The 26,737-nt window shown below is 35.4% G+C and overlaps 8 protein-coding genes across 8 annotated transcripts; 1 reads left to right on the forward strand and 7 right to left on the reverse strand. All coding sequences in view use genetic code 12, as the record gives it.

Annotated features, from left to right (window-relative positions):
• Positions 1 to 1,544: 1,544 nt before the first annotated feature.
• Positions 1,545 to 4,229, reverse strand: EXO5 (Mitochondrial 5'-3' exonuclease and sliding exonuclease; the record flags this gene model as incomplete). The annotated part of the gene is made up of 1 exon (XM_001527709.2): positions 1,545 to 4,229. The coding sequence occupies one exon, from the start codon at positions 4,227 to 4,229 to the stop codon at positions 1,545 to 1,547; it is 2,685 nt and encodes an 894-aa protein (XP_001527759.2).
• A 1,168-nt stretch (positions 4,230 to 5,397) lies between these two features.
• PVL30_000275 (uncharacterized protein) lies at positions 5,398 to 6,936 on the reverse strand (the record flags this gene model as incomplete). The annotated part of the gene is made up of 1 exon (XM_001527710.1): positions 5,398 to 6,936. One exon carries the CDS (start codon positions 6,934 to 6,936, stop codon positions 5,398 to 5,400), a length of 1,539 nt encoding a protein of 512 aa, XP_001527760.2.
• Positions 6,937 to 9,989: 3,053 nt separating this feature from the next.
• On the reverse strand, positions 9,990 to 12,292 carry PVL30_000276 (uncharacterized protein; the record flags this gene model as incomplete). Its single annotated transcript, XM_001527711.2, has 2 exons — positions 9,990 to 11,586; positions 12,288 to 12,292. The coding sequence occupies 2 exons, from the start codon at positions 12,290 to 12,292 to the stop codon at positions 9,990 to 9,992; spliced, it is 1,602 nt and encodes a 533-aa protein (XP_001527761.2).
• Positions 12,293 to 12,617: 325 nt separating this feature from the next.
• Positions 12,618 to 13,328, reverse strand: RET3 (Golgi-to-ER vesicle coat component; the record flags this gene model as incomplete). Its single annotated transcript, XM_001527712.2, has 1 exon — positions 12,618 to 13,328. One exon carries the CDS (start codon positions 13,326 to 13,328, stop codon positions 12,618 to 12,620), a length of 711 nt encoding a protein of 236 aa, XP_001527762.2.
• Positions 13,329 to 13,975: 647 nt separating this feature from the next.
• VTC2 (Phosphate metabolism transcription protein) lies at positions 13,976 to 16,570 on the reverse strand (the record flags this gene model as incomplete). Its single annotated transcript, XM_001527713.1, has 1 exon — positions 13,976 to 16,570. One exon carries the CDS (start codon positions 16,568 to 16,570, stop codon positions 13,976 to 13,978), a length of 2,595 nt encoding a protein of 864 aa, XP_001527763.1.
• Positions 16,571 to 18,653: 2,083 nt separating this feature from the next.
• PVL30_000279 (uncharacterized protein) lies at positions 18,654 to 20,468 on the forward strand (the record flags this gene model as incomplete). Its single annotated transcript, XM_001527715.2, has 1 exon — positions 18,654 to 20,468. The coding sequence occupies one exon, from the start codon at positions 18,654 to 18,656 to the stop codon at positions 20,466 to 20,468; it is 1,815 nt and encodes a 604-aa protein (XP_001527765.2).
• Positions 20,469 to 20,741: 273 nt separating this feature from the next.
• On the reverse strand, positions 20,742 to 23,330 carry YME2 (mitochondrial escape protein 2; the record flags this gene model as incomplete). The annotated part of the gene is made up of 1 exon (XM_001527716.2): positions 20,742 to 23,330. One exon carries the CDS (start codon positions 23,328 to 23,330, stop codon positions 20,742 to 20,744), a length of 2,589 nt encoding a protein of 862 aa, XP_001527766.2.
• Positions 23,331 to 25,159: 1,829 nt separating this feature from the next.
• MSP1 (mitochondrial dynamin GTPase Msp1) lies at positions 25,160 to 26,266 on the reverse strand (the record flags this gene model as incomplete). Its single annotated transcript, XM_001527717.2, has 1 exon — positions 25,160 to 26,266. The coding sequence occupies one exon, from the start codon at positions 26,264 to 26,266 to the stop codon at positions 25,160 to 25,162; it is 1,107 nt and encodes a 368-aa protein (XP_001527767.2).
• Positions 26,267 to 26,737: the final 471 nt, after the last annotated feature.

Genomic DNA, 26,737 nt, shown 5'->3' on the forward strand with positions numbered 1-26,737 from the left:
ATCACCTCGAACTACCAGCGCTACAAATCACTCTTTATTTCTTTATTTTTTTTTTCTTAAAATGCTTTTACTCCATCCCCACTCCCCACAACAATTCATCTCTCCATTTCTCCAGCCAGATTTATGATCTTAGTTGTTTTCTTTTCTTTTTTATTTATTTTTGCAGACAAAGTTCGATCTCGGAGTTGCACTTGCTTGCACCTAATCAGACATTATTCTTTGTTTAAACACACCACCCCTTTATGACTATGCACCAAGCTTCCTTATTCTTAATCTCATTACCACTCTATTGGATTTTTCTTCTTCTTCTTCTTCTTCTTCTTCGTCTTCTTGACATATGGCCCATAACTTTTTATTTCTTATTTTAATTTTTCACTTTGTCACTGTGGGGAAAAAGTGGGGGTGTAATTAATTAGCGATAAAAAAAAAATTATCAACTGATTTATTTCAAATCAAATTGCTTTAGTACATAAGTGCATACACCGGAGACGTCGGAGTTTCTTGTCTATTCTTTTCTTCTAACAGCTATTGCTTTTCAGTTCCTAAAGAACTATACACACGTACACACAAATATACATGTTTTTTCTATTACTCTTAACCTTTACTTAGTAGCAAAAAAAAAGCTGGAGATGTTTAGTATATGGCATAAGAATCCATTCTTATACCCAAAAGTTTAAAGTTGTAAGATGATAAAAAACAGAGCTACCAATTGTAAAATAGCTGAACCTCTAAATCTTGCAAAAGTCTTACCTTGCGTAGTAGGTAGCCACGCGCAAGAACCTCATCGCCAAATCTTTTTTCTCTTCTCTTTATTTTTCTTTTGCTTCCTTTTCCTTTTCTTCTTCCTTTTCTTCTTCTTCTTCTTCTTTTTCGAAATTCCAATCCAGGGGACTTTATCTCCGATTGCATGCCATCATTTAGGTGTAATCGGTAAACGAATCCCCCAGATTGGCTGAATACTACCAAGGTAGTATTCTAAAGACATTTGCAGAAGAATCAACATCGTTACTCATTTAGAAGTATTTTCTTTTCTTCTTTTTTTTTATTTTTGAAAGAAAATAAGAACATTTCACACTATTCTTCAATTTTTAAATTTAAATTTAATTTTGAAGAGGTGAGGAAAATGTGTTGATGCTTTTGATAATGTCTTACATCCCCTTCCTTTTCATTTTTTGCTCTTTCTTTGTAAATGGTGGTTGTATCTATACTGTCAAATATCCTCTTTTGTTGCAGTTTACAATACAAAAGTGCCAAAGTGCCAAAGTACCAAAGTACCAAAGCACGAAAAACGAAAAACGAAAAACAAAATTGAACAATCGTGAATGTGTATAACCCGCCTCCATCAAATAAACTTATGATGAACATCGAAGAAACCCTTAAATGGACTCAAAAACCTAAGAATGGAAGACTAATAGAAAAAAACAGCAAAGTTACAGACATATGTAAACATAAAAATTGTAAACAAAAAAAAAAAACAAAAACAAAACTGACTCTAGATGATTTTCTACATACTAAAAATCTGAAGCTTATACTACAGCTTAGCATTATAAACCAGGAACAGTTACTTGTCCCAGCTTCAAGCAATCATTGAACACAGCAAGCGGCGGCTGTTCTCCCTCATTACTATTTCCCAGTTCATTCTGTAGTTTATTCAAATCAGCACTCTGGTTCTCATTGAGAAACTTTCTCAACATTGGACCTACCAGCTTAGAGCTTAGAAATTGGCCATCTCCTGCAAGTTCTTCTCCAGTTCCAAACTCTACCAATTCGCCTTTAGCTACTGCACACTTCGATTTGAAATCGCAAAATTTGCATTTGGATCTATCATCGACAAACTTGGGCGCAGCTTCTCCAGTCCAAAATAAACACGCTTTTTCAACTTCATTTCGAAGCTCTTGTTCGTCGTATTCATAAACCATAGTTTTCATATTCCGTGTCGAATACGCATTATGATACTCAACAGTTGTTTCAGGACCCAAAAAAGGGTTCAAAATGCGATAAAATTGAGACGCACGAGCTGCAAAGTATCGTAATGTAGGTGGAGTTACCCATGATCTAAGCAATGGTTTGAGAAATCGATCAAAGTCAAACTTAGGTTCAAGTTGCAATTCTTCTAAGCCTTTGAGAAACCCATCATTTACTGGGCTCACAAAGGAGAACTCGTTTATATCTTGAAACAAAGCATGGAAATGGTATGGCTTTCTTGCTTTAGTAGAAATAGTGGGAAAACCAGAAAAAGTAGAAGAACTGCATGAAGATGATGATGAAGTAGAAAAAGATGATGATGAAGAAGAAGCAGATGTATGCGCATCAAATGCCTCGTGGCCAATCAGCTCGCCTCTACTCAACTTGACAAAGTCCTTATAGAACAAGTCGTGATGTTTAACCAATATCTTCAAAACAGTCAAGGGGCTCAATGGTTTGTCAACATCTAGATTTCGCGCCTTGGCATTCTTCAAAAGAAACTCGTAGCCCATATGTTCATTAGATCCCAAGATTTCAAACATGTAGCGGTAGTAAAATGTTTGCAACTTAGCACCAGCAATTACAGACTCTTGTTTGGGCAACAGATTTCTTTGCCTAGTCTTGATATCCGACAATGTTAGCGATAAATTTGCAGTGCTATACTCCTTCAATAGTAGTTTCATTTCTGTCAAAAATATCGTGAGGTCTATAATTGGTGTTTGATTTTGGTCCTTCTCAAATTCAAATTCAATCATGTTACCTGCTTCAACAAACATGATGTAATCATGTAAATCATTTGGATTTGCAAGCTTTAAAAGATCAATCACTCCACTTACCAAAATAGCATCACGGAGCTTCAGTTGGTAGTCAACATTGGCTTCTTTCACTTCATAAGATTGTTGACTTAAGAATTCGTGTCTTTTTAAATCAATGTGTCCATGCACCAAAACTTCTCTGGCATGACTTCTTGTCAACAAAATAAATAGCCGATAGATTATTTGATCTGCCCAGTCCAACGCCAATAAATCCTCAGATTCTATTTGTAATAAATCTTCCAAATTTTGTTTCGAAATGGTATTATTTGCAACGTATTCCTTTTCAAGTTCAAATTTGTCCATTTCATTGTTCTTCTGCACATCATGCACACTGTTGTGCTTCAAAAAATGCTTTAATTCTTCAACCTTGACCCCAATAAACTCATTGATCGATCCCAAGTCCTTTAAAATTTCCGGGTGTGTTTCTTCTTCCAAGTTTGCATGGTGTTGTTTCCCAATATTCATGGCTTCATTCTCAGTCCTGATACTTCCTGAAAACACCTCATAATATTCTCGAAGCTGGCACCAATTATCAATCAACATTTTAGTCGTTGATAATCGTGGATTTCGAGTAATCGACTTATCAGTATTGTTGTTTTTATAGAATTGGAAAGGACTAGAGTCATCCCTGTTGTGTAGTGGATTCATTGTGGGTAAATTTTGATCCTGTGGCACATGCCAGTTTTCATATATATGCACTAATTTCTCATTCTGTAATAGTTGAGATTCGCCGAGATCATCAAGGTCTTCTCCATCACCAACAACGTTCTTGTCCTTGGCCTTGTCCTTGTCCTTGTCCGTACCTTTGTCCTTAACGTTGTCTTGATGACTAGTTTTCAAGTTGTCCAACTTTTTCTTGATCTTTCCCTTTGCGCCTCTTGTCTTTACCTTTGGTTCTGCTGCATAGACAAGTTGACTAATCAACGATTGAACATACGCGTGTTCTTCATTGCGATCCAATCTTTCTTCAAAATCACGAATTTGGCTAATACTGTAATTTGCAAATTGATTTGAAATATTAAATAAACTTTCACTTTCATCCTCCTTCTCCAAAAGACTAGAGTTAATGCTGTTTGTGGAGGACCAGTTACTCTCTTCATAAACCTGCCCACTCTGTCTCGGTCGACTAGTTTGTAGATCATCTTTATTCTGTATCAGTAAATTCCCCATAGCTGCTTCCACCGTAGTATAAATTAATTCTGTCTCATTATCAGTTAGACCGTTTTCTGGTATCTGCTTCACATCAGGTGGTACACTATTCAAACTCAGCGATGATTCCAGAATCGAAGATGTTACCAGACTACTCATCCCAACGCGTTGAGAATCAGTTATCGTGTTTCCCTTATTTTCGTCTTCATTTTCATTTGCCATTCCGGGTTCACCTCCTCTTTTGGTAGACTTGACATAATGTCGATAATGAATATATTTTCCTCTATAGCTGAAGCTCATATCTTGTCTATGTCGTAGTCTGTATAAGCTTGATCTAACGACTTGTTTCCATATATTCATATCTCGTCCACCCCTACTACCACTAGTATTAATTATCAAATGACTACTAAGCTCACCTGACCAGTTGCGATCGCTTGTTCCAAAGTTTGATCCAACGCGATGTCAATATATCCAGGATTTGAGAAATTATGGCTTTGTTTATAATGTGCTTTGGAGAATTATAAATGGAGTACAATGTGCTTGCAAAGGTGTATAGTTGGTATGATTCGCTGTTGTCTCCTTGCAACGTCTTGGTTAACGCGTTTTGCGTTTTGCGTTCTGCGTTCTGTGTTCTGTGTTCTGTGCTCTGCGTTTTGCGTTTACGCGTTGTGCTAGCTCAATGGATTCTGCTGTGTTTAAATTCAAAGAAGAGGTAGAAAGTAGTTGGCCAAAAAAAAAAAATGAGGAGCTGGACAAGAGTGGCAAAAATTGATGAAAGAGGAGGTAAGGTTGGGGCAAGTCCTCTGTTGCAGTGTAAAGAAAGCAAAAAGTCTATTTGTGTGTTGAAAATGTGTTTTAAAAAAGAGAGAGATTAAAGTTTTCGCTGGACAAGCATTTTTCTTCTGTTGATTTGGGTGCTAAAAGTTGAAGAGTTTTAATTAATTAATTAATTATTTCTTCTAGGTTTGAAAGGAAGTTTAATTTTCCATTTCGTTCATGTTTCATGATTCATTTTTTATTTTTCATCATCCATATATTACATTCATTCATGGGTATTTATTATCGATCATGTATGATTCTTAGCCAATGGAAGATAGTGACAATGTAATGGACTTGGGAAAGGATGGAAGAAGAGGGAAAAGAAAGAGAAGTTATTTTTTTCCAATACGGATGATGGGCTCGCTGTCTCCATTTCGCAAATACGCTCAAATAAAAGTTTAATTTTCAAACTTAAGGGAAAAAGAATCTTCTTTTCTTGCGGGGGGGGGGGGGGGGGGGGGTGTTGTTTGACAGTGTCATTCTCGATTGTCTATAAACTAATGCAACTTTTCTCCTATATATCATTATTTCCTATATATAAAGAAATGAATATGATGATAATAAAAAATCAAAATCATTTTTTTTTTCTTTGTTGAATACTTTTAAAAATCTTAATGCTATAGTTTCCAACTAACATTGTGCCTAACCTTTAATGGATGCCTCTTTTCAACTTTAAAGAATCTCTCTTTTTTTCATTTAATGAAACGTGTGCAGGTATGTTTACTTTTTCGCATTCGCCGTCTTCTGGCATTTGTTGCTGCAGTTGCTGTGGAGTACTGACACCACCTGCACTGCCAAAATATTCTTCACCTGGAGTAGTTGCCGATAAGAATGGTGAGTCTAATGCTAAACCGCTACCATAATAATTGTTGTTGTTGTTGTTACTGTTGGTAGATGTTTGTGACGAAATTGACGATGAGCCTGACCGACCATTTAGTGCATTCAAGGCTTGAATATTTGCACTTTCCATATTAATAGAGTTTTGTAGGTGGCTATTTGCTCTCAAAGACGATGATGAGGACATGGTAGATGAGGAGCTTTTGTTTCTTCTCAAGTTTGCATAGATATCATTGGGATTTTGGAAGGATGCATCATATTGTGAAGGCTGTTGCTGTTGTTGTTGCAGTTGTTGTTGTTGTTGTTGTTGTTGTTGTTGTTGTTGTTGTTGTTGTTGTTGTTGTTGTTGTTGTTGTTGTTGTTGTTGCAGTTGTTGCAGTTGTTGTTGTTGTTGTTGAAATTGTTGCGATACTGGCGAGCCAGTAGAGTTGATTGAACCTCTATGTGATGCAGGTGGCGTATTATCTATATGGTGGTCCATCATCATTGAGTTCAAGTGTCCATTGATGATATTGGTTTGTAATTGGGGCAATTGTGAGTAGGGACCTCCTCCATTTGCGTTCGATGTTCTGTTAATCATTGTTTGTGGAACATAGTCCATCAATGAGTCTGTGCTTACATTAAACTCTGCTTGGCCGCTAATACCAGTTGATCCGTGAGGCGCATTGGGGCCATGAGGTCTCAAATTGTATATATTACCCACGTGTAGCCAATTGTTTGAGTTATTTCTCGTAAGCGATTGTTTTCTTAAATTCACCAGTGACGAACGAGACCTTGCAGCCAAAGCAGCAGCATTCTGTTGTTGCTGTTGTTGTTGTTGTTGCTGTTGTTGTTGCAGATTGTAATTCATTACATTCATCTCGTTTAGTGACAAGTTGGATATAGATGAGTTTTTAAGGCCATTCGACATTGGCAAGTTACCAGTGTTATTGTTGATACTATAGTTTCTGCTTTGAGTGTTGCATCTGCTTACTCCACAGGATAATGGCTCATCAATGTCTGTTAGTATATCGTCTGATTCATTATGCGTTGGGTGCTGGTAAAGTGAGCTCGGTTGTTGTTGTTGCTGCTGTTGTTGCTGCTGCTGCTGTTGTGCAACCGGAGCAGCTGGAGCAGCTGGAGCCGAGGGTGCTTGATAAAACGAGTACAGTGTCTGGTGTTTCAATGGAGGTGGCTGTGGGTGGTGAGGGTGTTGGTATGGGTGTGGCAGTGCTGGTGCTTCTAAAGGTGTGCTTACAGTCTGATCAATAGGTGTAAAAGGTATTGAGTTAAAGCTGCCATTTGGTGTTGGGTTAAAGTCTTGCCTGTTCAAGTTCAAATGAAGGTTGTTGTTTTTATTCTTTGTCATCATTATTGGTGGGAATGGCAAAAAAGTTTTCAGTCAACTGGAAGGTGGTGGTGGTGGTGGTGGGGAATGGGCGTAAGGGAGGAAGGGTTGGGGAAAAACGTATCAATATATAAGTTTATAAATATATTTTAAATTCAAAGTCAGAATGGTGCTAAAGGGTTGTGGCGACTAGTCACGTGTATTCTTGACTAAGGGAGACGTGTGCTTTTTTTTCTTTTCTTTTCCTTTTTTTTGAGTTTTCTTCAAATGAGAAATTTATCGTGTAGGTACTATTCTTCTCTTTTGTAATAGTCAGAGATGGGAATAGTGTCGTTAAGATGGTTGTAAATGGATCTTGACTCGGTATCGCTAGTATTGCTTTTCGATTATTTGTGTTTATTTTTTTCTTTTTTTTTTTTTTTTTGCAAAGTTGATTGAATGTGGAAATGGGTGGTGTTGAAATACTTGTGCAATATACGCGTTGAGTTCTCTCTTTCTTGCTTTTAGTTCTAGTTTCCTTTGGATGAAGGTTTGTTCCTGTTCTATATTTGGGATTTCAATAACTAAATAAACAAAGTAGAAAAGAGTAAGAGTAAGAGTAAGAGTAAGAGAAGAAAAATGGAAGGAAAGAGAAAAGTGGAAACAAAATTTGTACTTGTGTCTAAATTGAGAGATTATATCTGTCTCTTTATATATAAAATTGTATGTACATTCTCCAGTCATTGTGAATTAATATCTCAAGATATGCTTCAACATTCCAGGAACTATTGTCTTTCTTCAACCACAATAACCAATGGAGTCTGAGTGCTAATAATAATTTTAATTAATAAATAAAAATAAAATAAAAAATAAATAAGAAAAAATAAAAAAGCAATCATGACTCTGCGTATTTTTTGCTGGATTTTCTCTTTTTTTTTTTCTTAATATTTTTTCGCTTTGTGTTTTGTAGTGGGTAGTGGTGGTGTTTTTGTTAGAGGAAAAAAAAAAAGATAGCGGCTAAATTGTGAAAATTCTACTCATTAAAAGTATCTGTGTAACAACTACAACTACAACTACAACTACAACAACAACAACACCACCACCAACACCACCACCAATAGTGATATTAATTTTTCATTTATTTTTATTTTTCAGGTTGTTGCTTTTTGTTGAATTAATTATAGTCAAAAGTTGGGGGAGTAGAGAGGGGTGGGGAAGGAAAAGGAAGGAAATAATACTTCTAGTGGAAGACGTGTTGTTTTTCTTCAGTTGAAACCATTAGCAGCAGCAGCAACAAGAACAACAACAACAACACAAAATAGAATGTTTATCTCATGTATCACATCTGCTCTTTCTCCAATATACAATATGGGAGCAAGCATACGGGACTGGGTCTATCAGATCCAATCTTTCTTTTTCTTTTTGGAGTCTACGGTACAAACATCTTGTTCCTGCTTTGACAAAAATTAAGAAACAAAAAACTTAAAAGAAAAGACAAAGCAAATTCCCTTTCTTTAGTGTATGTTTAAGTATATACGTATATACGTATATATATATATATATGTCACTTGGTGCAATAAAAAGGGACATAGGTAAATGGTGAACATTGTTGTAAGTTGTTCAACAAACACAGCGTTGATAGGAAAACCCCTATAAGTTGTTAAGTGGAAGTAACAGAAGTTGTCCCGTTGTCCCGTTGTCCCGTTGTCCTGTTGTCCTGTTGTCCTGTTGTCCTGTTGTCCTGTTGTCCTGTTGTCCCGTTGTCCCGTTGTCCTGTCATTTGCTATCGGCAGTCTCTTCACCTTCTTCACTTTCCTCACCTTCCGTTTCTCCCTCGTCTATTTCTCTTATCATACTTAATTTGTTGATGTTGGGTCAATTTCCAGTTCAGAAAGTAGAGATTTGCAACTCCGTATAACCCATCAATCTATTAGGTTCATAACACAACACAGCATGACACAACATGACATAGCATGGTGTGATGGACAAACATATCCATCGTAAACATAATTTTTCTTCTTTAGGAAGTGTAATTGAAGCTTTAGTGGAAACAATCAATTTGCAAACAAAAAAAAAAATAAAAAAAATAAAAAAAAAATAAAAAAAATAAAGACGCGTTTGTCCTATTATGTTGCATTGTATGTCCATTGTATGTCTATTGTATGTCCATTGCTAATTCTTGATCTTTCTTTCTCTACTTCGCTCTTTAACCACTCCCTCTGTTTATGTCGAATTTTGCATCTATTTCTTTGCTCATTCACCATAACTCAGTGTTCACTCTCTAAAAACCACATTTGCTTCATTTCACTCTATTCTGTTGTTTTTTTTCTTCTTCTTATATATATATATATATATATCTGTACATATTAACTCACGATGCTTATCAATTGTAAGGTTTAATTTCCAATCCTTTCGAGGCAGAATGACGACAGCAACAAGGTAACTAACTAACTAACTAACTAACCAGTTACCACCACCACAATCCAATCTAGAGCCAACAAATGGTTATAGGGATCTAATTTCTCGAATACCCAGGAAACTATCCTTCCACTTCATCTCAAATGCAGCGACAATCAATTGCATAGTATTTCATATCAATGTATAATGACGTTTAAGATCTCAACACTATTGCGCTCAAAAAATGGTTACAAAAACATTTAAGGGGATAGGAAAGATTAACCAAAGTTTCTTCTCTTTTACCTCCAATCTCCACTCCCCATTCCTCACCCCCCCAGAAACAATAGAAATGCACAGCCACCATCTTCGCCCATCCACACCTCCTACTTTAATCAATAACTCTATTTCCCTATTCATCCTTATCAACCTTTTTTCATATGCCATTGAAGAAGATAAAAGGCTCAATAGTATTGTCCAAGTTAGGTGGGGTTCAAAACAAAACAAAAAAAAAACCATAAAAAGGAGTGATGTATATATATATATAAAACTCAACATCTCTTATTCTCTTGTAATTACTTTTGTCTCGCCCTCCCCACCACCACTACCACCTCCCACAGACACAGACTCTTTCTCTTTCCCTCTGCTTCTTTATCATTTTACTTTTCCCAAATTACTCGGTAACAATAATATTTAATGTATCATTAACTCAAAAAAAAACTATTTTCTACAGGCTCATGGTCCGCAACATCGTCATCATCATCACCACCACCACCATTTCCAATATCCAAATCCATATCCATGTCCATTCCAATTCCCATTTCCATTCCTATTCCTATTCCCACTCCAGAATTATCTTGTTCTGTATGTATATCTAAAGTACCGTCTAATTCCCGTTCATGCAAACTATGGTCAGCACCCTCATATCCACCGTAATCTCCTTCTTGCATTTCTTCGTGTGTCTCTTCGCGTGTCTCCTCGTGTATTTCCTCGTGTACTTTGTCATGTGGTTCATCATCGCTGCTACCCTCACCCATCTCAACATCTCCTTTTTCCTCAGATGACGGTAGCACCACATCATCAGTCAATAACACTTCAGAGTATTTCACGTTATACGGCAAGAACCGCCTCATTTTCTCTTCACCTCCCAAAAGCTCCTGATTATAGGCATCCTCCTCTTTAATCCGACGTTGCTTTTCTCTTAATTTTCCCATCATCTGTCCACCTCGATCTTTTTCTCTCGAATCGGTATTACCATCATTAGTTTCATCACCATTACCATTACTATGAATAAAGTCAAACCTTGCCTCATCACCAACTTCTTTCCTCCTTGGTATTTCACTAACAATATAATCTCGTGCATCGCTTTCCTTGATCAACTCACTCAAATCTGTATTAGTCTCAGCCGGGTGAAAACTTTCATCGTTTTGGAATTTGAGAAATTCATCTAATATGTACTCATTGGCATGAAGAAACTTGAGATCATGCCCGAGCTTCAAGTCTTTTTCTAACAAATAGTTCAACCATGTCATCCTCCGTTTATTCTGCAGTAAAGTGGATGTCTTTACATTGACTGCTAGTCCATTCGACTCTCCTCCTTCATTCAATACATCTTCGTTATTGTGCGGTTGTTGCGGTTGTTGCAGTTGCTGCTGCAGCTGTCGTTCTCTTTGTAACTGCTGACGATGTTTATTGTCTTCAGCCTCTTCTTGCCTTCTATGATGTTCTTCTGCTTGTTTCTGTTGATCGTCGTTCAACTTTAACTGATTATAAAACTCTTGACGCTCCTTATGCTTCCTTCTCCTCTTCTCCGCAGCAGTTTCTCCAGCATCATCATTATCCAACTTACGTTTCTCGATTATGGCATCAATCAAGTTTTGCGGCACTTGATTTAGTTTATGTGTAGTAGCATGGCCATAACTTCGTAATACCCAATCTCGAAACGAATACACCGATTTAGTATTATATTGTTTTTCTTCATCTTCAGGATTGTAAACATCATCATTAACCAGCAAGGGATTGCTGGTTTTGATGAGACCAATATTGATCATGGACTGCACAACGTCTTGCAACTCAGGCAGGTTGGTATGTGTCCTTGCTTGGCTGCAATTGAGACATTCTTGCACTAACTTGTTGAAAAAGCCAATGTATAAATCAGCAAGGATGTTGATTTGAGATGGCCTGCATTTATCAAATCCATGTGCTTTAAGAATCTGGGCTATAGATATTCGTAGCAACGAAAAATTAAACGAGTCTTCAACAGACATATCTACCAGAACGACTTCCTTGCTAAACGTGTGACTTGTAGATCTTGATAATGTTTTGATTATTGCTGGGATATTCCAAAGCTCAAAAAATATAGCAGAATTTGCAGTTTGTCATTTGCGCACAAGAATGCACTTTTCACGTTTAAATTTTGTTCTTGTTTGTCCTCCAAGTTTTTTTCTTTCGTTTTGAGTTTTTGTTCTTTTTTTTTTTCTTCTCTGCTATACAAGTTTTCTATTTACGAGTTCTCAATTATCACTATCATTGGTATTAACATATTATCATCTCAAACATATAACAGTTTCCTTCTTTTTTACTGGATTTTTTTTTTTTTTTTTTATATACCATCAAGCTTGTGTTGCAAACTTCTGATAAGGAGAATCAAGAATAGGTCCAAATTAAAGGATATAAGAAAATAAAAAGAATAAGAAAATGTTGTAATATAATGCTACAAGCTAGCAATTTTTGGTTCATTGTTGATTGTTGTAACTAGAGCCTTATTGCTCCAGTTAGTTATTTGTGTTTATTATTTACTTACTTTGTTGTTCCCATAATCAATAGCTTATTCTTTGTATGACATTTCTAATACCCTCATATAGTTGAACGTCTACTCAGCTCAATCAGTCTTTTGTCAACTTATGAACATTTTTGGTATTATTATTATTACGATTACTACTATTCACACCCCCCCACCCCCCTGCACTTGATTTTTTTGTTGGACCCCAACATCAAGTTACCTCATGATGTGTTTGTATCAGTCACTTGTTTTAATTATCTTGAAGTACAACAAATAGGTAAAGTGTAGAACTTACAGTACAAAGTATTAATGTGTGGCAAAAACTACAGAGATGTTCAACTCAAGATAATTAGTCTTTTGAAGCAGTTTAGTTATCCACATGTCATGTATAAAAGAGAAAAAAAATATGGAAAATGTCAAAACTTACATACAACCTCTGTTATAGAGTATACACTCCGTTTTTCAACTACATATTCATCAAATAGTTACCCTCTTTTTTTTATTTTTTTGTCTTGCAATATTTTTTTTTTTTTTCAATTTCCATTCATAATTACAAACCTTGTTGCAACCTCTCTCCCAACTTTTTACCAGCAAAACTCAATGCATTAAACAATCCTTTTTCACTTATGTCGATATTCTTTAAGTCAACAACAGTTGGGTTGTTTACCGGAGCATTCGTGACACGACTCACAATAGTCGCTGGGTCATACTCAATAATAATACCATCGTCAATTGTCTCGTCAATTGCCAAACTCACCAAATCGTAATTATTGATAATCGTTTGCTTATCCACAGTGCTGTTGAGCAAAATCGTCAATGCTTCAATCAAGTTGTTCAATGTAGAATATATGAGACATTCGTTTTCGTTGATTGGTGAAGTGATTATAATACTAACATCATTGATCTGCTTATATACAATGATTTGATTGTCATAAAGCAAGATATCCTGGTTGACTTTGTTAATTTTGGAAAATAAAGTCTTTTCTGATTTGAGTTGTTGTTGTTGTTGTTTCAGTTGTTGTTGCTGCTGCTGCTGTTGTTGCTGTTGCTTTTGTGTAGATGGCGAGTGTGATGTAGGAGCCGGAGATGATGCAGAAGTTGACGCAGTTGACGATTTTGTCTTTGACTTACTAGATCCTGACTCTTTATGTTGTGGTTGTTCATCTAAAGACGAAGTATAGTATTTTGCAAACAACCTGTTTCCCTCATTGTCTAGTATTAGCAATGCCGAGATAGTGTATAAAGTTGTATTCAATGACATTGTTCTCTATGTTTTCTTTGTTGAGTTTTAACCTTTACTTTATTTACCCTTTTTTTTTTTGCAAAGACCGGTTAAAAGCGAAAAGGGCAGATGGTTCTCTTGATATAGTTTGTGGGCAGTTAGGTCAATGAAAAATGGACTGGTATCTCTCTTTTTGTTAGCGAATTGGTATTCTTGGGAGATTTGTCAAATGCGATTGTTGTTCAACGTTGTGTATCTTCGTGTGCCAAGTATGCGTGTGTGAAAACCAAGGAGAGGCTTTTTTCAAAAAAAAAATAAAAAAAACTGTAAAAATAACAACGACATAAAAGTTAAGAAAAAAAAAAACACGCTAGCTTTTGAGGAGTTATCAATATCACGTGACCAAAATCTACCGTTCAACAGCTATTATTGACTATTATTGCATATACAATTTTCTCTGAATATTAATATGACCAACCTTTAACCGATTCAAGATTGACTTGTCATGACCAAATTTAAAAAAAAAGAACAGAAAAAAAAGCCGAGAGAATGTGCAAGGGCTCTAAACAATTGAATTTTTTTTTTTCATTCCAATTTCTTTCTGTTTTGTTAAACTTTACTTATCTTTTTTTTTTTTTAATTTATTCATAATCTAAAGTACACATAATGATTAACAATATTCTTACTTAATTTACCATATTAATGACAAACTCATGCACTTTTTTGTGCATTGGATTGTTTGCATACCACTCAGAGTTAGTGTTCAACTGCATATTTTTCCATCCAAATATAAAGTTCAAGATCAACGCAACCATCAATCCAAAGGCAACAACTAGTGGACCAATCGAATTGTCCAAATGTTTGCTGCTTCTCTCCATAATTATACCTCTTCTGGTCATATACATGAAATATCCCCAAAGACAACTAAATACCGTCAATAGGAAATAAAACCATGACAAATATAAACTCAATTGTGTAAAGTTTGAATTCTTTGTCGAATTGTATATAACAAATGTCAAAGAAGACAACAATACTGTGACATGCAACCATCTGTTAAAAGTACGTTCGTTTGCCAACCAAACCTTGGGCTCAATTCTTAATGGCCCCATATTTTTAATCCACTGTTCTGGTTTAACAACTCCTGGAGGTAGTTCAATCTCTTCATCTTCAGAGTACACATCCACCAATTTCGAGAATTGGTTTTGTATATTTATTAATTTGCCCAATGACCTTGATGATTTCGACCTACTGGAACCACTATTTTCATTGCCGTCATCATCATCATCATCGTCGTCATCATCATCATCATCATCAATATCATCAAAGTCAGAAGACTGGTCATCAGTAGTCATATTGATTTGCTGGTGATGCTGTGGCTTTTGCAATTTGGATGGGAAACTACCGGGCTCATCTAGCTCTTCATCGATGGTAACTATTTTTTTGCTACTTTCTGGTTCTTTATTGTTGGTATTATCATCACCGTCACCTTTATTGTATAAAAGACTACCTGAAAATGAGGCCGATCTTGGTTGAAAATTGGATGAGCTATTTTTCATCAACATCGACTTGAATTTGGAAAGATTATCGTCATCAGTCAATTTAGCAATTTGGTCGTTTTTAGAGGACTTGCCATGTGGAGCAACAATCTTGGGCAAATCATCATTAATGTCACCCTCCAACTCATTGAACCACAAGGGGATATTATCCAACTTGTCATCCTCCAAAAATAAACTAGCGACACCATGGATGAATTTGGAAAAGTTTGGAATTTCCTTAACCAAATGAGAACTATTGATCAACTCATTAATCCACTGTAATTTCTTAAAGTTCTTTACTGATGATTTCTTAATCTTGATTTCCATGGTTGAGAATGGAAATTTGTTGAACTCACCTTTTCTCAAAAATTGTTGAGTGTTTTTAGCATTGTCCAAGTCCAAACGATGCCACTGGCTTGGGTCTCTAATGGGGAGCTGAGAGTCAAATGCATCTTCTCTTATAAAGGTCAAGTTTGAGTCAATAATAATTCTAATCTTATCATCTCCAGGGATCTGGAAAGCAGTTCTCTTGTAAGTGGTCCTCAATATTGGTTGCAAGTTGTTTTCTTCTATAAACTTTAATAAGCTCTTGACTGTTTGCTCATCATTGATTTTTGTAAATTTATTTGGAATATCCTTTCTAATCACAAATTGATTGATATATTTCTGTCTAAGCTCAATCTTGTCATCAATGTGGAAATTGGAATTGACATCAAATTGCTTCTTTTCCATAGTGATCTTGGGCTTATCAGACAATTTTCCAATCCACCTGATTCTCAAGGTTGCCGAGTTGTTCAACTTTGTCAATTTCTGATTATAAAGGTCAAAATGTTCGTTATCAAAATACAAGCAATTGATGGTTTGGTCAGTTTGTGTAACCTTGTGACTTTTATTTCCATCTGCGTCGTATTCATCATCATCGTCGTCATCGTCGTCATCGTCATCACCGTTGTTGTTGTTGTTGTTGTTGTTATTGTTGTTGATATTTCCATTTTTGTTTTTTGAATCGTAAATTAACACAGGTAAATGTCTCAAGATTGTGGTTTTCACTTCCATTAAATTGTCAGGGTGAATCCAAAATTTAAATGATTGAAACTCGCCATTTAAAGCGCCATCATTGAATGAGGATAATTTGGACAATGAGCGGTCAACTTCGTAATTGTCTCTTAAAAATTGAAACAAGGTACCAATCTTGTACAACAATGGCGAGTAGTCCTCTGAGTGGAATGGCAAGTTTTTCAATCTCACATTGAGCAATGGCTTGACCGAGTACTCTGGATGGATTCTATCGTGTTTTTTCACGATTTTGATGAAACCAGTATAGTTTAGTCTTTGAAAGTGTTCTAGATTCTGCGCTTCATTCAACAAATTGTCGAGTTTCTTGGCAAAGGAGTCAACATCAAATGTATCTGCAACCTCAGTTAATGATTGCAATTTGTTCAACTCGTCGCTCAATTCGTCAAACTTGTTGTGTTGGAAAGAAAAGACCTTTTCAAGGTTTTCGTCCAAAGCGCTAACAAAGTTTTGTTCATCCTTGTCAGTCCAATTATTTTTCAAAATCACACCTTCTTTCAAGAGTTTCTTCAAGTGGTTGTATTTGATGTAGTAGTCTTTCCACGGAGGATACGTTTCGTGTTCCAACTTGGTTCCAAATAACATCTTACCCTGCTCTTGTCCTTGCTCGTGAACAGTTAAACTGCTTGGATCCTCAGTTGACTGTGTTTTTGGATCCGTACTATCTGACATAGTTTCAAGCAAGCTGGATTATCAAATTGTTAAAAAGAAAACAACAACAAAAAAAAAAAAAGGAAAAGGGAAAAGATCAAAGTATAAAAGTGGAAATAGTGGAAAAGTTAATTTTCAAATATAACGATCGAAAATGCCGTGTAAAATTAGAAGGTGGAAAGAAGGGAAATAAGGGAAAAACTCAAAAACTCAAAAAAACCAAAAAACCAAAAACAACAGACCAGTGTTCAATGACAAAATAGTGCCTGTGTAAATGCTTTTTTCTTCTTAGAATGGTTGGGTTTGTTGTAGTCTAAATGAAGGAAAAGAGGGCAATTCACAATAAAATAAGAGCCAAAAGAAAAAAAAAACAAAAAATAAAAGGAAGGTGCTGTTACTAAACATGTTGCAACGCTGAGTAACCAATTCCCAGTTTTGATAAAAAATTGATTGTTTGATTGCGTTTTAGAATTATTATTCTGTGGTTTTGTGACACCAAATGTTTCTCAAGATTGCAAACCCACGGTAGCGAAAGAGCAGGAAAGATTGTATACGAACAATTAGCTATTAACCATTAGCCATTAACCATTAGCCATTAACCATTAACCATTAACCATTAACAATAAAATATTTATTATCATTTTTTTTTTTTGAAAGAGAATTGCAATTAACTTTCAATTAATTAATTATCAAGGAGAGCGGCTTCTTCTTCTGCTTATTTTTTATTTTTATTTATATTTTTTAGTGTCAAATGTGTGTCGACCGACTTAAATGTAAACCACGTAATTAATGTTTCAAGTAGAGGTGAAGGACCCACGTTGCTTGTTTCTTTCTAATAGATATGAGTTTGCATTATGTTTTAGATTGAAGGAAGCAGTAGTTATAGTAGCTGATGTTGTATTGATGATGCCTATATCAAATGATATTTTATTCCAGATATTTTTTTTTCATATTTTTTTATTAATATACTTTTGCAAACCAACAAAACACCTAAATGAAAGTTGGTTAAAAAATCTGTTTTCCCCTTTGTCTGCTCAAAAGAATGAACTGTTAAACCTTGACTGAATAATCGATACAAAAAAAAAACAATTTGTTTCAAGTATTGTTGCACTCAGTTTTCGTATTTTCATTATACAAAGATGGGAACAAAGGCAAATGAAAAAAAAAAAACAAAACATCTAACATTATTGGTGACAATTGAATGAAGAAGATATCAAAGTTAACGTTGTTGTAAGTAAAGAGTGATGGTTTACATCCGCAAGTAGAGTTTCTTTCTTCTTTATCTCTACCCTTGTTACCCTTGTTATCATTCTTTTTCCCCTTTGTTTTCTGTTCATTATTAAATTTTGTTAAACCTTTTTTTTTTTTTGCTTTGTGTTTCTTTGTGTTTCTTTTTTTCTCTGGTGTGGTTTACATTAATTAATTTTTGTGTAGACCAAAGAAGCCATAGTACATTTATCTTTATACTATACCCACGTGGCAAGCTACTTTGTAAGGAGTCAACTACAACGATATAGAAGGAGTAGTAGCCAAAGCAATGCCATGTTCAATACTACCAAATAAGATCTACCAGCTGAAAGCTATGCAACTTTTTCTACATATCTTAGAGACACACAAAAAAGCGACAAAAGCGACAAAGCAAAGCTTTTCACGTTTTATTCATCTCATCCAATAGTCATTGAACATGCACGTGACATGTTTGATCACCAGTACCTTATTTCTCTTCATTCTTTTTCTTTTTTCTTTTGTTATTCTCTACAAAATAGAAAGATGAAAAAATCAAGACCATTGGAATTCTCAAATTCCTAAACTGGATTGGATCTAAAAGTGAGTTTCATGTATTCAAATAACAACATCACAAGACACTTGAACAAACAAACAAAAAGATAAGAAAGAGAAACCCCGCGCCGCAATTTTAAGAATTGGGAAGTGCGGCAACTTTGATGAACAAGAAACCAAAAAAAAAAAATAAAATTTGAAAATTAAAAGAAGAAAGAGAGAAAAAGTTACAAAGAACGCGGAAATCGATATAGGAAGAAGACGAAGAGGGAAGAGGAGGCAAAGGAGGAAACTATATTTATCCACTTGGCTTACTCCACAATTCATGAACTCATCAAACCCAATTATAAGAAATGAAAGAATATACTTCAATGAGCTGCCGCCGATAACCGATGATGGACATCACAACTTAGTCAAGCAACTGCAAATTGGCCAGGAATCAACAGCATTAAAAGAAGAAGTTGACACAAATGGTACCGAGTTATTGAAAACTCTTTCAATAGATACAATTTGGAATACAATTTTGAAAATATTCCATAATTTAAAATTGCTTTTGTTTTTGCTTTTCCAAAAAAAACACAATTTGTCACAGCAGGAGCAAATAGACACTAATGAAATTGACATCAATACACTTTCCATCAACACCTTTCCCCACTCGCCGTCTTCAACAGCAACAGCAACAGCAACAGCAACGGACTCAGATATTGAACTAATTGCAGAGAGAAATATACTCACAAATGATTTTCATCTCATTGGAAAGAAATATAACAATAGAAGCCAGTATCAACAAAACAGCATCCTAGTAGATGTCGACGATGTTGACGAAAGTGGCGCTGCCAGTAGGAACATTATTGCCACACCAAACCAATCCTTTTTCAAGGCACATCAATTAAACAATGACAACACTGGAGAGACTCTTCGGGCTTTAGCATTAAAGAAGCTAGCGTTGGGATCGACTGCAACAACTAAACCAACATCTACAAACTCTCAATATGGAACTGACTTGTCAATTGCCAAACCCATAAGATATACACAAAAAAAGTTACATGAAAATGCTTTGATACCGTCCTCGATGTCACCTCGACTATCATCATCACTACCACCACCACCATCATTGTTAATATCATCACGACTTCCAGCTCAAAAATATTCATCTAATGGCTTGCATTCTGAAAGACTGCTCTCTGCAACATCATTTTTGCAACAGTACAGAAACACATCAACCCCAATTGCAACTCCCAAAAAAACGAATGACAAATACAAGGAACATATAATGAGATATTATGCACAAACAAAGCCAAAGTGGTCATCCGAACAGGGCACATCGTATGCAACCTCTTCAGCAACAGCTTACTTGGATAACCTCATTTCCAGCCTTTCCAAAAAAGGAATAACTTCTACTGTTGAGCAAGCGCAATCCAAGATCCAGGAATTTGTAACCAGAAAAAGATTACAAGAGTCTCAAGTTGGTGTCAAGGGTCTAACTGAACAGCAACTCAAACAAGTTTATCAGATTTGGAAGTCAGACCCACGCAAATTGGTTATTGAGAAATTCAACATTGACTTGAAAGTCGAAGACCTTTTAACTTTGAGAGACGGCAACTGGCTAAATGATATTGTAATTGATTTCTACATTAATTTACTAATGGATGCAAGCAATGACAAAGTTTTCGGATGGACCACGCATTTCTATACAACCTTGGAAAGAAGAGGATACCAGGGCGTAGCGAAATGGGCCAAGAAGCGGAAATTAAACCTCTTCAAAAAAGAAAAAGTTATTGTTCCAGTAAATATAAGTCAAACACATTGGGCATTAGCTGTGATTGACAATGTCGCCAAAACCATTACATACTATGATTCCTTGGACTCCTCCGGTATGGGCAATTCTCAAGCAGTTTCAAACTTGCAGATGTATATGAACGGGGAAGCAAAACAACTAGGCATACAACCAATACTGTATGAACAAATATCTCACATAAAATGTCCTCAGCAAAGCAATGGCTTTGACTGTGGAGTATTTGTATGTGCTGCATCTAGATACATTGTCGAAAATAAGACTATGAATTATTCTCAAAAGGATATGAAAATGTTTAGAAGGCGGATGGTCTACGAAATGATGACAACAAAACTTGTAGAATAAACATTAATGGCAGCAATAGTCGAAATAGTCGAATGAAAATGTAGATGGTAGTTTACAAGTCTGTAGTAAGAAATAATAATAAATGTTTGAAATATTTATTTTCCTATTCTTTATTCTTTGTTGTTTTTGTTTTGTTTTGTTTTGTTTTCTTTCTTTTTTTTTTTTTGTCAGGCTTTTCATCAAAAGTTGTACTATTATAGCATTTCTATACAGTGATGAAGTACCAAAAAAAATTAAAAAAAAAAACAAAGTAAAAATTAACCTATACAAGCTCTAAAATATACCCAAGAATGAGTGGCGTTGTTTGGGCTCTCCTTTATATGCCGCGATATCCTTGATCTCCTTTTCATAGTCAACAATCTTTTGATTGGATTCATCAATCTTCTTCGACAAGTAATCGATTCTTCCATCCAATTTGTTAATCTTGTATATAGTTGTAAGTTCATTTTCAAACTTGGTCAACTTCTGAACTTCAAGACTAACCAAGTTGAGCAAATATTGAGTCTCATAAAGCTTCCATATTCTTACATCTGAAATAATATTCTCAAAAGCCGCTGTAAAAAGAGGTCGACCAGTCAGAATCTTGCTGAGAACACCCTTCTCCCTCTTTAACGATACAAGATCATACTTCTCCAAGGTGGACAACGTGTCCAATGTCTCTTTTGATTGCTTAAACAAAGGCAGCTTAATTAAACTATCATAGTCAATCACGTCTTTCTTTGACAAGAGCTTCATTATTAACCACACCTGCGATGGATTCCAATTACTGTCATCATTGCTGAATTTATGTTCATGTAGGAAGAATGTGGTGATCAATTCTGCTGCTTGGTTGACCATTTCATCGATTGCTTGCAGTGGATCTTCACCAGACTTGATACGACGAATAAAGGCTTGCAAGTCCAACATTCTACCACCCAATGGGGCAATACAATCATCCAAAGTGGCAGTGTCCTTCATCTTTAAAGCATCACAGATATATTGCTTGGAACTAGCTATCGAAGCATCACTGAGTGAGATATTTTTAAACACTTGATTGGGCAATGCATCATTCAAATGCTGCAAGGAACCAACATCAGCCGTTGTAAAAACAACGTGCGCGATATTATTTTGAATCAACCCAGATGCCCAGTCAGCAATTAACGGAAAGATAAAGTCATTGCTCAGTACATCAGCTTTCCGTGCAAACTTGTTGATCACAATAATTGGTTTCGATTCCGGATGCTGCGCCAAAAACTCTTCAAGTCTTAAAACTTCAATCTTTTCGTCGTCTTTTAATCTTCTATTCTTCTTTTCAATATTGGTTTTGTACTTGTTATAGTCGCCATCTGTTAAACTCCTAATTGCTTGTGTTGCCAATGAAAACATGTTTTTGATCTGCGTTTCTTTGCTCTCGCTTAATCCGGATTTTTGTCCAGTTAAACCTTGCAAACCTAAATCGATAAATTGTGATATTGAATTCGTCCATGTAAACACAGGGAAATAACCCAATTGAGATGCAGTGGAAGCAATCAAACTGTTTTCTGATCTTGCTTTGCTCAATTCGTCACACTCTAATAGCAAGACTTTTTTTCTCAACTTGGCATCTGCCATAAGAGTATGATCAACAACAAACTCTTCTTTACCAGACCCTTGGGGACCCTTAACGATGATAAATGTATCAATGTTTTCCATAATCCAGAGCTTCAACTGCTTAGCCTTCTCGAATCTTTCTCTCCAAAACATGTTGCTCTCCCAATTCTTTTCTTGCAAAACCTGATTGTCATCCAGACATTCATCAGCGTTATTTATTCCGGTTACTTCATGCAATTGTGTGTCAATATAATCGTAACCACTAGAGACTGCATTGAGGAGTTGTTTATATGGGATATAAACAATTTTGAACCATTTGTTTTCCTTGAACTCATCAAAAGAGTGGCTAGCACGTGTGATTTTCAACTGAATAAACCATTCTCTGATTGGATCAAAGATCAAAACAGCAAATGTTGCCAAAAGGGCTAAAATAACGGGCAATGCAATTTTAGTATGGGAAGAAATCATTTCAATAATGAAATTGGTTTTCTTTACAGGCACGTACTGAATATGGATGGTTGTTTTCCCGCCATTCAATTGCATTCCCGTAATACAATGTTTTGCACAAATAGCTGCTCTAACTGTATCGAAAAGAACAAAAGATTGTGTTGATTCAACTTTAATATCATCAATTAGGCCATAACGTCTAAAAAGGACATACAATTCCTCTTCTGTGAGTGGATTGCCCTCATAAGTTATACCAATTTTCTGACTCGGAAATCTTTTCAAGTCCTCAATCCATGGAACACCCTTGACCGTGTAAACCTGGGTAGATCTATCCCAAACAAAGCCAATTGCCTTCATGAATATATTGCTGTACCGCTTAGTATTTGACTCTGCAATGTTTGATCTGATATCCTGAATAAATTCCTTTGCGGTTAACGATGGCGAATATTTAAACTTGACAAACGCTCCACTATCTCTTGGTAAATGCAAGACTTCGGTAATGGAAGAGTTCTGGGGTAATGGATACGACACATCCTTGACTTTTTCCTCGACTTGCTCTCCTAAGAATTTTGATGGCAAAAATCTCGAAATGTACTGTTTGACAAAGTTTCGTGAATTGGAGAATGAATAATATAACAAGACTTCATTTGCTTCTTTATCAATGACACCGGTAGTTGAAGCAGAGTTATCAGACTCTGTTCTATCCGATTGTCGTTTCAAATCTTCGATATCTGTAGCATAGAATCGGAATGCCTGGCTTTTGTTGATGCTGTAAAGATGCGGGGGCCTTAGCCTCAGAAGTGCAGGGTTAATTCTAGATGCTCGCAAGATCTTTAATCTCATCATTGCAAAAGTGATGGAATTGAAGTAGTAATGGTAATAGTATTGATAATACAAAGAAGGGTTTAATCAAGTTTTCTTTTTTACTTTTACTTTTACTTTTACTTTTGCTTTTGCTTCTTTTTCTTGCTTACTTTTTTTTTTTGTTTTGTTTTTTTGAAACTGTATAAAAGAATGTGACATCACCAGATTGTTGTTGTGGTTGGACCGCAATCTTAACGCTATTGGTATTCTGTGTCTCCTTTACCTGTTTTTGCGGCCCCTTAATAAACAAAAAAAAAAAAAAAGAAAAGAAAATGATATTGAGAGATATAGAAAATTAAAGGGAGAAAATGTAGAAGCTGCAAGAAATATGATAGCTCATACATTTGGAGGTGTTCTTTTTTGTTTCCCGTCTTTCTTTGGTTCCAGCAACTGGTTCAAAAGTCAAACTTGTTCATCCACAAAATAGTTGTTTTTTAGTTCAATTTGTTTAATGAAAGATATCTGCAAAGTTTGTATAGAACTAGCCAAAATTGAAATGGAAGAGCATATTGAGAGTGGTTGTTATTGAATACTTGCGTTTCATAGCGGCAAAACAAAGGAAGAAAACAAAATTATGGGGAATTATTACTTTACTCGGGTTCCACGTCCTACGTCAAGACTACTCTTGCTTTGTTATCTCTTAGATACTACAGAATTACAACAACAAAATGCATTAATACAACAATGCAACAGACGTTGCTTTGGCCAAATCACTTCAAATACATACATAGATGTATATATATGTATATATGTAAATTTACCATGTAATACCCTTATTCTTTTTTTTTCAATTTACATCCAATATTCTCTTGTATTTCCTCAATTGGTTGTATACTCGATCCAAAATGTCTCATACTAATTCGAAACTGATATCATTGATATTGGTATCAGGTTCTCCTCCCCATATTGTAATTTTTTTTTTAATTAAATTTGCAGAAGGAAAAAAACAACTAGTAATGAAAGGTTTTGCTTTGGGCCTCGCTTTGAATCATTATACCACGGTCGAGGTATAAGGATCTTCGAAGAGGCCCCTATGTTTTTTTTTTTGATAAGAGTAAGAAAGAAATTGATATAAAAATCAAAACAACAAAATAGAAGAGAGCCCAAAGGGATAAAGATGATGGAAAGGGTACACTTGAGACTTGATCAAGTCACTTGGACCACATTTTCATCATTCCATGTCCCATAATGCAAATGTGCAATATAAAGTATAGTTTCTTTGTTTTTTTTTTTGTTTCTCAATATATATTAGACTCTATATATTTCTATATAATAGCCTCCTATTGAGTACTGTTGTGATTGAATGTTGTGGTGGTGGTGTTGAAAGTATTGAAAAGAAGAAAAAGAAAAAGAAAAAGGTAACGAAAGCAAAACAAAACAAATTGAAAAAAAAATTTGTGAGAATGATGAGAAGCATTCGATGTGAAGGAATGTGTCCGTGAAAACAATTTTTTTTCTTTTCTCCTTTCCTCAAGAAATGAGAATAATGAAAACCAAAAAGAAAAATACAACACGCACAACGATTGCGACACGACACATGTGTTTTGTGTGGTGGACAATAGCTAGAGATTATATTACTTCATCAGATTACAAGCTCTAAAGTTTGCTAAAATTTACTAGATTATAAAAGCAAAGTAGTCTTTAATTGTCAATTTATATTAAATACTAACTACTAAATACTAAAACACCGAAATACTGAACTACATTTGCTACTTCCTTTTCCTTTGTTGGCATATTACAACTCCATCACAGTATTAAGGCTTAAAATAGTAGAGAAAAGATAAGACGAGAAAAGACAAGAAAAGACATCTTTAGTCCAATGCTAAGCTTGGAATAGCCGATTGTGATCCATTTTTCACATTGGTGAAATCCGATGTCCGCAATGGACGAACAGGCAAGGTATCATTTTCATCACGACCGAGCTTGCCCTTCTTGAGATCGTAGTTTTCTTTGATGTATTCTCGAACTGGTAATATTGCTGCCTCTCGACACAATTCCCGCAAATCGGATCCACTATAGCCATTCGTATGGCTAACCAAGTAATCGATATCGAAATCCTTCTCATCTAAATTGGCATCTTTCAATATTTTGGACAAGATAGCTTTTCGCTGCACGGCACTGGGCTTACCAATAGCAAAAGTCTTGGGCATTCTTCTTAAAAAGGCTTCGTCGATATCATTCTTTCTATTAGTAGCACCAAGCACCATAATTTGACCATTGGACTTGAGACCATCCCAAAGCGTCATAAATTCAGCTTTCAACATTGCACTAACTTCATGATCACTCGAAGATCTATCCCTCAAGAATGAGTCAATCTCATCAATGAATATAATACATGGTTGCAATTTGTTGGCTAATGAAAATATAGCATCAGTGATCTTATTCGACTCACCATACCATTTGTCCATGATTGTCGACATCCTTATGGAAAGAAAAAACGCTCCACTCTCTTTAGCAATGGCTTTTGCCAACATGGTTTTTCCACAACCAGGTGGACCATAAAACAAAACACCTTTTGGAGATCTTATCAAATCCGAATGTACTGCAAACAATTCTGGATCGGTCAATGGCAATATCACTGCTTCCCTTATTTCATCTATAATATCTTGAAGCCCACCAATATCTTCAAATGTCACCGAAATTTCTTCTGGAGTTACCAATGAGCTAAGCAAAGACTTCTCATATTGATTGAGAGATAGACTCTTTAAAGAAGGGTTATTGGATTGGATTTTTTTCAATATGCTGGCACCTTTCTTGTCAGCTTGCTTGTTTTTTATGCTATTGTCTAAGTAGTCGTTTATCAAGACGTTTAGTAAATAATAGACAGATAAACTTGCACCTGCAAGGATGACCAAATCTCCAAGTAGTTTGATATCGATCTTGAATTTGCCAAGATCTATTTTGAGCTTACCAAACATGGTGTAGTAAAGTTTGGAATATTACTGTATACGAGGTGCTTTAATTATATTGAAGGAGCAATAGTAAGTAGGGAGGTGCTAGTGTTTTAAATACTTTTTGTATTAAACTAAGATGGTGGATTTTATCAAATTAACAAATTTCATCAAGTTCTCCAAACTAATTAAAAATTGCCATTGTGAACCGTGGCTAAACACCTTTTAATTTTTTTTTTCTTTTTTTTTTTTTGATTTGAGATATTTCGATAAGCAGCAAAAAAATAAAAAATAAAAATAAAAATAAAAAATATATATATATATATACACATATATGTATACATAAAGGAAAACACAAATAGATATGTATATATTTATGCTACCAAATGTAAATTGCATCTATAATTGTTTTACATAGGCCTCGAAGATGATCATCACGAGAAGTAACATATGGATCTCAAGAAAATTGATTTTAAACCAAACAACTTAAAGCAAATC

This window comes from Lodderomyces elongisporus, chromosome 1 (genome assembly GCF_030384665.1).
Source record: "Lodderomyces elongisporus chromosome 1, complete sequence".
In the NCBI taxonomy this organism is placed as follows: domain Eukaryota; kingdom Fungi; phylum Ascomycota; class Pichiomycetes; order Serinales; family Debaryomycetaceae; genus Lodderomyces; species Lodderomyces elongisporus.